The 10601-nt window shown below is 37.8% G+C and overlaps 1 protein-coding gene across 1 annotated transcript; it reads left to right on the top strand.

The window, feature by feature from the left end:
• The first annotated feature begins 383 nt into the window (after positions 1-383).
• asb1 (ankyrin repeat and SOCS box containing 1) lies at positions 384-7567 on the top strand. The gene is made up of 6 exons (XM_056755870.1): positions 384-805; positions 1862-1971; positions 2452-2593; positions 3675-3977; positions 4173-4555; positions 4865-7567. Exons 1-6 carry the CDS (start codon positions 594-596, stop codon positions 4993-4995), a joined length of 1281 nt encoding a protein of 426 aa, XP_056611848.1. The 5' UTR covers positions 384-593; the 3' UTR covers positions 4996-7567.
• Positions 7568-10601: the final 3034 nt, after the last annotated feature.

Consider the following 10601-nt stretch of genomic DNA (forward strand, 5'->3'; position numbering starts at 1 on the left):
CAACTTGAGGGTGAGTAAATGAAGACAAAATTTCAATTTTTAGGTGAACTGTTATGTTTACAAAAATAAATACATATATATTTTTTAATTAGATCAAAATCAAATAAAAACAATACACATATACAATAGATTATAAAATATATAGATTAAATCTATCTATTACCGTTTGCATTATTAAAGGTACAATGTGTAGGATTTTGAAGGATTTATTCACCTAAATGTAATATATAATACAAAACTATGTTGTGAGTGGTGAAGAAATACCTTACAAAATGAAACGAAATGTTTATATTACCATACAATGAGCCATTTTATGTATATACACCGCGGGCACACCCTTACATGTAATTTATTAATGTGCACAGCCATGTTTCTATAGTAGCACTACACGGACAAACTAAGCGCGTTTCGTAAAACGAAGGATGCGCGAGAATATGTTCTTCTTCTTCGGCTGTTTTTTGGGGCAGCTTCAAAGCGACTACATAGAAGGATTAGCAGAAGAAGAGGAAGAACAATAACAGCATTTACTTGTCGTGTTTTTTAGTAGAAATATAAACGGTTCTTTGTTGCAGTAAGAAGCAAAATTTGCGCTAATGGCGGACCACACATACTCCGCACAAGAGCCGTTAGAGCGTCAATCTGTTCGTTCAAAAAAGAGAAAATACGACGCAGCAAGGCGAAGTCGAGACAAAAAACGGCAGAAAACCCGAATAAACATCGGCATGGCTTTTCCCAAATGGAGGGCACTGAAGCAGGAAAAGGGTTTGCTAAGCGACGCCGAAGTTGCAAGCTTTCTGCTGGACCGGTAAGTTTGTCTAATTTCCGCTATATAAGTGAAGTGTTTGTTTGATAGCTTTAGCTAATAGATGAGCATGAGCATCAAGTGAGTTTTTCTTGTTTTTAGCACTTTGTTATTGTACTATTATTCCTTTTTGCATGGCCGTGTGCAAATCAAGTTAGAAATCATTTTTACAATCATAATTTGCATACATCGGGTGTAAACTATATTATAATACTGCTTAGCTTCTGTGCATACAAATGTGTAATTTAATAATTGATAGGATAAAATCCAAACTTCCACGTTGCATAGTTTATCAGTAATACAGTGTCAACGAAGATTTGAGAAGATACAATTGATCAATTGGGGTGATGCCTGACTTTAGCATTAGCAAGCGGTTTAAATAGGCTGTATGTTACGAACCAAGTTACCGTGCCAAAAAAGGCTATGCAAAATAAGCGAATACATCACTGACACAATGTTATACAAGTAACAATAATTTTCACTATAACGATTAGAGTAAATAATGAATTAAGTCAATTTAATTAATTTGTTTTTCTTTGTAAATAAACCTCGTCACTTGATTTGCAAAGGTTACTCTCTGCTGTCTCAGACGACGACATCTCTGTCCTGTGTCCGTAACTTCAGTGTGTTGTTCGCCTGTGAGATGTAGATTGCAATTATCAACACCACCGATAGTGGCCGCTATCATTTATTGAACCCTTTTGTCCTGTGACGGCAACCGTAGCTACTCTAATAGAAGGGAGAGGATGGTGGCGGAGCTTTAGGTTGCAATTTCCAACTACGCCAATAGTGGTCTCTGTTACTTACACAGTTCACCTTTAATATTAAACTGTTAAAATGACAAATCTGTCATCTTTCGGTATTGATGCTGCTGTCCCTTTAAGACGAGACGAGCCTCAACCAGGAAGTGCAAAGTAAGCCAATCAGAGCAGCCCAAACAGAACCGCATCGCGCATGTCCACGCTGTTGTATAAATATCATCGTTCTGTGCAGTTATAAGCGGTAGTTTTTGTGTTTTATTGTGTTTTATGTCGCTGTGAGCATCGTTTGTTTGAGCAGCAGAGTCATGGCTGATGGTGGAGATGTTGTTGAAGGGGATGTTGATGATCCTCCCAGCATGAGCTGTCCACTGGTTACTGTGTCACATCTCCCAAACACCACTGCAGCTGGTATGTCATTGTACACAAATACAAATATATATTATATAAAATCTATCTGCATTACTAAAATGAAGTTCATTTTAATCAAGTGTTTATGACATTGACTCGCATAGAATACTGTAAACAGATAAACATGGAAATACTGTAAATCTATTTTAAAAATAAACTTCTGCTACCAACAACATTGTCTAAACAAACCTGCCCAAAAGTCAAAGCAATGTTGCTGATTCCAGATCTGTGAGCTCCCAGCATTCATTGTATGTATTTTTGTATGTGGTCATACATTAGGCCTATACTGTTTGCTCATGTTAATTTTAATTATGTTGTATTTGTGGTCACTTAGTTACTTGTCATACACGGATGTTCTAAGAGATCAATATGGAATATCAGTAGAACAATAGAGATGCAACATTTAATTGCAGATCATGCATAAATCTGATCTCATCTATTGATTATGTAAGTGATCTGATGTGTGTCTCTCGCTCTCAGGCCGTAACCTGAAGGAATGGCTCCAGGAGCAGTTCTGCGATAAGCCTTTGGAACAGTGTGAGGATATGCGTCTGCATAATGCTGCCTATGTGGGAGATTTAGAAACTATCAGGACCCTCCTGCACGAGGACGACTTTAAACGGTGATATAATTTTTTTTTATTTTAAGGCGACCTATCACAAGCGCGTTTTTGAGTTAACTCAATAAACAGACTGAAGTCCACCCAACTTAAAAAATTATGTTTAATTCATTAGTTGTTAAAACATAGTTAAGTTTACCTAATGAACAACAGAACAAAATATTGCTTGAACATAAATACAGGTTGGTTATTTCAAAATAAACACATTTATTAGTATATACTATAATTGTACATGTTTTCTCCGTCAAGCTTTGATCAAATAACTGTATAACAGTTTGTGTTGGTGCATGTAAACTGTTGCACTGTTGTGTCATGTACTTACACCTCAACATTGAACACACAAACCTCATCCGTGGAAACAATCAAAAATCATTATTCTTTAAAAATACTCTAAACAGAACAGATTATTAACAGCAACAATGATTTAAAGCATTTATTAAGCCAGCAAGAAGTAAAATACAAAACAAATAAGAAACAAACGTTTCAATGCATCTTGGGAACTTTCAAACTCTTGCAATATTGTATGTTCAGAAAACTGTGTTTTGTAAGTTGGGCAAACTTTCTGACGCATTATCGCCAAAACTTGAGAATCTAAGTCTGGTCAACAAAAAAATATTTTGTTAGAAACATGTTTAGGCTAATTTTGTTTAGTATATGCATTACAATAATCTGACTTCTTTAACTAAAAATTCTGTGTTCAAGTTACTTATTTATCTTTGTAGGGAGAACATTTTGCAATTTGGATTTTTACAAATGTATATTACGATGCGATATAAGTCGCTTTGGATAAAAGCGTCTGCGGAATGCATAAATGTAAATGTACTGTGCTTTTGCTTCAACACCCAGGTTTTACGCTGGAAAGTGGATATTCAATACAGTAAAAAAAATATTTTTATTAAGAAACAAAATCTAAACATTCTTCTTAAATGATTATTATTCAGTTCATTAAGACAGACCAAAAATAGATTCTGGTAGACCTAAAACACATTTTTTCTCATTTGACATCCCTGCATTTTTGGATCCCCTATCATTTGAAATGCAACAGGTTGAAATTGTAAAGGAGTATCGTTCATTTGTGTTTTAGGCGAATCAATGAGAAGTCAGTTTGGTGCTGTGGGTGGCTACCCTGCACGCCCCTGCGGATCGCGGCCACAGCCGGTCACAGCGAGTGTGTGGATTTCCTGATCTCTCAGGGAGCCGAAGTGGAACTGGTGGACGTGAAGGGACAGACCGCTCTGTACGTGGCCGTGGTTAATGGCCATCTGGACTGTGTGAGGATTCTTTTGGAAGCCGGCGCTGATCCGAATGGCAGCAGACATCACCGAAGCACCCCTCTATACCACGCGGCACGAGTGGGTCGAGTGGACATCCTACAAGAGCTGATCAGGTGGGAACTTGTAATTAATTAATCTTCAGAAATAAATCCAAGCACATTAATAGCATCCGATAGCAATTCAATAGCATTTTAGTACCAAAAATAAATGAACGCTGGTGGTGTGAGAAATTTTCCCACCACTGCTTTTGCGTTTGCTTGGAAAGCACTGCGGTTCACTTGCTGCTATGTCCCCCGAAACGCACGCAGGTTCAACGCTGACGTCGACGTTGACCACCAGCTGGGCCCCAGACCCTTGTTCAGTGCCCGCATTCTGTCTACTCTGGTGGTCTGTCCGCTTTACATCAGCGCTGCGTATCACCACCTCCACTGTTTCCGGATGCTTCTTCAGGCCGGGGCCAACCCAGACTACAACTACACCGGACCCGTGAGCAAGGAGGCGCTGACCAGGGGCCTGGCCTCGTGTCTGCTGGATGCAGTTCTGAGACACGGTTGTGAACCTGCCTTCGTACGCTTGCTGCTGGATCACGGCGCTGACCCGTGGCTGGTCCCCTGGGAGGAGCTCGATCCCGACACTATGGGTCGCGTAAGGGTCAATGCAGAAGCCCTTCGTCTCTACCAGGAGGCTAGAAGTAAGGGATGTTTTTAACGTTGGCATGGTCATTTCCGTCATTTACTCACCGTCATGTCAATCAAAACCTGGATGTGTCTCTTTCTTCAGTGGAACACAAATTAAGATATTTTAAGAAACGTCTGAGTGACTTTGTGTCCATACAGTGAAAGTCAGTTGGGTCCGATGTTGTTTGTTTATCTACTTTCTTGAAGAAATCTTCGAAGAAAGAATGTCATACAGGTTTGGAAAGACATGAATGTAGGTAAATGATTACAGAACTTTCTCTTCATAGCATTACTTTATTTGCTAACATCACTTTCTCACACAGGACGCCCTAGAAAGTTGACGCACATTTGTCGCATTGAAATCCGGAAGGTCATGGGCAAACATGACTTTTCACTTATCTCATCCCTTCCGCTGCCCGTCACCATCAAGAACTTTCTGCTCCACAAGGACTGAGGGGTTCGCTGCTCCATTCAGCAAAAAGCTGACAAGTGTGACTGTTGTCGCTTCCTCTCCAGCACTTACAGACAGTCATATAACAGGTAACTGAAGGTGATGGGCAGGACTTTATTCTCTTACTGTGGAGGAAAATCTGCAGAATTCAGTGGGATGGATTTAAACTTGATAAAAGTGTTGAGCTCAAAGAGTACTGCACAGGTTGCAGAAAGCATTAAATTAACAAACGTATGTAAGAACCACAACATTTGACCGGCTTTACAATTCTGTGAGAACTTCTAAATTTCTTTAGGGCCTTAACGTATTATTTGTACTCTTTCCAGAGTTTCTGGAGATCAGAAATGTTTGCTGATAGCTTTGCTGTGCTGTTATTGCTTCATGCACTTTAAAAACACTCTTTTATTTTTTTTCAACAGCCGTTATTCATCACTATTTATTGAACAATTTAAAGAGCATTTTAAAAGCACAGTAAGGATTATAGATACTCTGCTTTGTGTTTTGCCTGAAAACACCTCTTGTGTTATTGCTTTATGAATATGAGTATTTGAATATGCTTAAAAACAAGATTATATTTTAAGCTGTAAATTAAAATTGATAAACTTGATATTTGTTCACACCTATGTGTATGGTAGCCTATAGACGAACAGTTTGAACACTCTAGGTGAAACATCTCGGCGATGTGTGGTGTTGTAACTAGTAAAAATCATTTCTTGTTATTCAGTGCGTTTCAGAGATGTATAGTAGTGAAGTATTTTTACTTTTATTCAAGTACAGTTTTCAAGTATCTGAATGTTTTTACCTTTAATTCAGTACTTAATAGAATAGTTCAGCCAAAATCAAACTTCTGTCATCAAAGTGTAATAAATTACGTTGTCCTGCTTAACACAAAGGAAGATATTTGGAAGAATGTCAGCAATATTCCGTTCTGGGACATCATTTACTACCATAGTAGGAAATTACATCGTATTCAAAGGTGCCCCAGAACTGTTTGCCAGAAAATATCAAATTTTGTGTTCAGCAGAACAAAAACAATGGTTCTACTATGTTAGTGAATGTCCTAGAACTGGAAATTGCTGACATTCTTCAGGTTAGGAACAATGTGGGGGTACGTAAGCGAAGACAGAATTTTAGTTTTCGGGTGAACTATGCCTTTAAGCACATTTTTTAAATCTAATACTTTCCAACTTTAAAAAGTAACAATACTTAAAAAAAAGAATGTACTAGATTTTAATATACTTCAGTATTAAAAAGTAAGCAAACAACAATATTTATTTATGAAATTTAGTGGAGTAAAACGTGTGATATATGCTCTAATGCAGTGAAGCAAAAGTAAAGCCTGAAAGCAAAAATACTGTTGATAATAAAAGCTTTTATCAGACTCATACTGAACAATTAAACAATCAGTCTTCTTTTACATTAAGCCTTTTCCTAGAGTTTTTACAGCCTTGAAGTCATTATTGGATTTGATTTGAATTACAATGCTATTGGTGCTTTTAGATTTATCTGTATATTCTTATGTGAATATTTGCTAAAAATTGCCTCAAATTGTCTCTGAATGGTTTCAATTCTATTCTGAAACCTCCAATGAAAAAAGATGGATCTTTAAGACCAGATCTCAGTTATTGGGTACTTTTTGTTAGTAAAGGGCCTATTATTATTATTTTCCTCTCAGCCACCGAATATTATATATACGTGTGAAAAAGTGATTTGTACTTTTCCTGTATTCACACAAGCACTGCCCACAAGTGTCTCAGAGCCCTCTGTAGATATCGTGTTGTGCTATCATATCTCGCCATCATATAATGACTCCCGATAAGCACAGATCCGCTCCAGCATACAGTAGATTCACAGGCTTCATTGGTTATAAATGCTGGTTTTCTTGTCAAACAATAACTTAAGTGTGCTGGGACATTGAAACCACAAACTGTGGTAAAAGCAAAGCATGGGAAAGGCTGTAATCTGCCAACAAATTACCAATGGACTCACAGAGATTTACAAAGGATCTTCCCTATGGGGGAAATATGGGAGCACACATTTATATGTGCGCTTTTGTTTTTGAGTTCCTTGTAATATTTACCTCACAGTGTGTTTTTGCTGTAAGGCTCATTTATAGTTTGATTGGCCATCTCCCAACTCAGGGACAGGACTTTAAATTATTGCCTCATTGGTATACATTGTAAAGATAAAAACATCACTCGACTATGGCAACCAGGTACTCTCAATGATCATTTTATCTGAAATATTAATGTCATTGTTTTTTTAACTGAATGCATTGCATTTTTGATGGTTCACTATTGAAAACTGTTCCAAAAATCTGAGTTCTAGAAATTGTAAAAATGTCCCAAAAATGATCTTTAAAGTCAGTTTGTCTATTTAATAGGCGTGTGTGTGTTGTTCGCTCTAGATGGCACTGTCTTCATGTGAAGCTTCTTCTCATCCCTTCTCTCAACAGAAGCCAAAAGGGAGATTTGAAGAAAAATAATAATTCTTTTGTGTATCTATTTGCAGTTTTCATCAACAGCATTTAACTTTGTTTCCACTTGCAAATGTAAGTTTCTCAAGTGACTATTAAATATTTTCTGCATATTGAGGCGTAAGTGTTTCAGAGTTGTATACATCAGTGCATTCAAATTCCAGTATGTATGTGTCATATGCAGGTGTCTTTTGTTGGATATTGGTGAATGTGCAAAAGTGAAGTTGTGTTTTATTAACTTGTTTGGCATCTGTTACTTGTTTTTCCATCAGCTGTAGATTACTAGTTTCTGTAGTTTTATGATGCCACAAATTGCATTTTGTCTCATAAACATATTAGAAAAGGATCTTAAGTTTCCAACGAAAAGACAATTTCCTCATGTGTTTAATTTTGGTTTTAACGGAAACGCAATTAACTACGTCTTAGCAGTTTATGCGGGCTTATAAAAGTGCATGTGCGCTTGTGTCGGGTATAAAATCACTTATTTCCCTTTTGTTAAAATTGAATAACTGCCAGCTGAATGTTGTTTGGTTCGGGTTAATCTCGTATCTCTCCTGTCTGAGTCATTTGCACTTTCAAACTCATTATATGTTGCCGTTTAATTGTAGCACATTTTTTGGAACAGTGACCTCATACCAACTGGCCCAATTTTTTATTAATTTCCTCTCGTACCGCTGGTATTTGACAAAAAGGAAAGTAAGAAAAAAGAGATGAAAACTCTTTTTTTTTGGGAAGATAATTTGTAGATCGCATGTGATTTAGATCAGGTAGTATTTAAGCTCTGCTGTCCCTGCCAGAAAAACACACTAGACGTCAAGAAATTAAACTCTATTGATATACAGTCCAAGTAAAACAGTGTTTTTGTTAGTTTTTGCATCGGGTCAATATAACAGGAAAGTTTGGTGGAGTTACAATTAAATAAGTGTTGGTAATTTTTCATTTTTGTGTCATACACATGCACAATCAATTACTGGAGTATTTCCGGTGCCGTTCTACTTTGCGTGTCGGATCTGAATGCTGCTGTGGCTTAGTTTAGGGCAGGAAATATTGAATGGAAAAAATTGACCAATAAATGAGTGTTTGGGGTTTTAATTTGGAACCCAAAATTGCTTAATGGCCCTTAATTTGACTTTTTTCCAGAAGCACCGGCAGTTTTGAAGTGCGGTGAACACAGGATGTTAGAATCACTATAGTGAATGGTCAGGAATCTCTGCAGTTGACTCGTGAACGCATTCAGATTTTTAAAGGTATACATTCACAAAGAATGCAAATAGTACACTCTTAAAAATAAAGTGCTTAAAAGGTTCTACACAGTGATGCCACAGAAGAAACATTTTTGGTTCCACAAAGAATTTCAGTTAAAGGTTCTATGAAGAACCATTTCTTACTTACATTTTAATTATCTGAAGAATCTTTTTCTACAAAGGCATCGAAGGACCTTTTGAAGCACCCTTTTTTTAAGAGTGTAGTGGTAAGAGTGATTTCCAGATAGGGTGTTTGTACTTTTTTGTGATCCTATACTGCTAAAACATCACAATAATCAAAAGTTGGTCATAGTATTAAATTTTATATTTATATTTTTTGCATTTGGCTGGCTTTCATTGCATTATACATTTGTTTCCCTGGGATCGAACCTACGACCTTGGCATTTTTAGTGCCATTCTCTAACCACCGAGCCACAGTGAATTTTCACAATAATTTTCACAAAAATTACAAAATTATTTGGCAAAAGGGCAAACACAGCATAGGGAATATGGATTTTATTCTAACACACAAAAAGCATACACGACAATAATTGTGTCAGGTATTCATTTTTTTAGATTTTATGTTCTTTGTTTTTCTCCATTCTCATTTGCTCATGTATTTTTTGCCAAGTCGTTCTCCTTCAATTCATACTTTTAAATTAAGCTTAAGTTTACACAACAAGCACAACTACGCAACATGCATTAAAAATCCTAAACTACATCTTTAAATCCCTTTTGCCCACTACTGTAAATCCCAACCGAATAAAAAAAATCAAAAAGACGTTGCGGGCCAGCAGTCTAGTAGCGGTGTGTTTGTGTTCATTAACCTCTGATTTAGAGATTGTGTACATTAGATCAGGATTGTTGTTTTATGACTAAACTTTAATTTTAAGCGATGCTAGATCATTTAAGATATGTACAGAGCAGCGAATGTTTTCAAGTTGGTTTGTTTTTGTCATTTTGAGTTTTTCCAGCTCTGTAAGTACAGAGGATTTGTAATTGATAGTATTCATTAAGGCAAACTAGCCATGCTTAATGACTCCAGTGAAGTTCTGGCTCTGGGGAGCAGCTCCACAGCTGAGTGAAACCGTTCGCTCTTGGCTAGGGAACAAAGTTATCAGCGGACGTGTTTGCGGGCATACGGGCTTCCTCTCGAAATTAAGCCTGAATTGTCACCCGGCTGACAAACCGCCACCAGACGACACCATCAGCAGGAACCTTGAAAGTAGAGGGAAGAAACAATTCCACGACCGCTGTGGGAATGCAGTAAAATCTGTTTTCCTCAAGCCCGGAATCCCGCACTTAAATCTGCATGCATTAAAATTCTGTGGAAAGTGGACTTGTGTCTGGGGAGACGGGTCTTCCCGGAGGCCTGTGAATGTCGTGTGCATGCTGTATCACAGAATCGCATCGTCGTATGTTGCCGAATGCACATGCAAAGGGTTTTAGATTTCTAAATCATGCTATTATGTATCGCTGAACACATCCACAGGCTTAGAAAAGGTTTGTGGGTGTCACTTTCTGCGATTCGGATCAACTGTGAACGGCTCACAGGGAGGATGTGGGGTGTCTCATCTGGATTGCGGCCCTGAAACGATTCCCCTTGGCTCTTCCTTCAAGCATGACCTTTCTGACAGAGGGTGGGAAAAGATCCAAGCCCACGGCTCAACGCCACATCAAATCAGCCATTTCCTCCCGTGATAAGAAGGCACACACGAGATTCCCAGATCTAAAATGAGCAGGAAAAGAAAAGAGACGTTCAGAGGATCAACCCTGTCGCTGTTCCCTCCCACCAAAGCCCCTCGTGTTTCTGCTTCATCGAGAGATGTTCTCCTCAATCTCGTGTTGTTTTTTTAAGTAGAGGTAATACAGACTCTTTTAGCCATCTT

The sequence above is a fragment of the Triplophysa dalaica genome, chromosome 8 (assembly GCF_015846415.1).
Source record: "Triplophysa dalaica isolate WHDGS20190420 chromosome 8, ASM1584641v1, whole genome shotgun sequence".
Taxonomy (NCBI): Eukaryota; Metazoa; Chordata; class Actinopteri; order Cypriniformes; family Nemacheilidae; genus Triplophysa; species Triplophysa dalaica.

Excerpts from the sequence above, each read along its gene's own strand:
- asb1 (XM_056755870.1), top strand. The coding sequence starts at position 594 with ATGGCGGACCACACATACTCCGCACAAGAGCCGTTAGAGCGTCAATCT. Across the intron at positions 806-1,861 it reads GCAAGCTTTCTGCTGGACCG|CAGAGTCATGGCTGATGGTG; the intron begins GTAAGTTTGTCT and ends TTGTTTGAGCAG. Across the intron at positions 1,972-2,451 it reads CCCAAACACCACTGCAGCTG|GCCGTAACCTGAAGGAATGG; the intron begins GTATGTCATTGT and ends TCTCGCTCTCAG.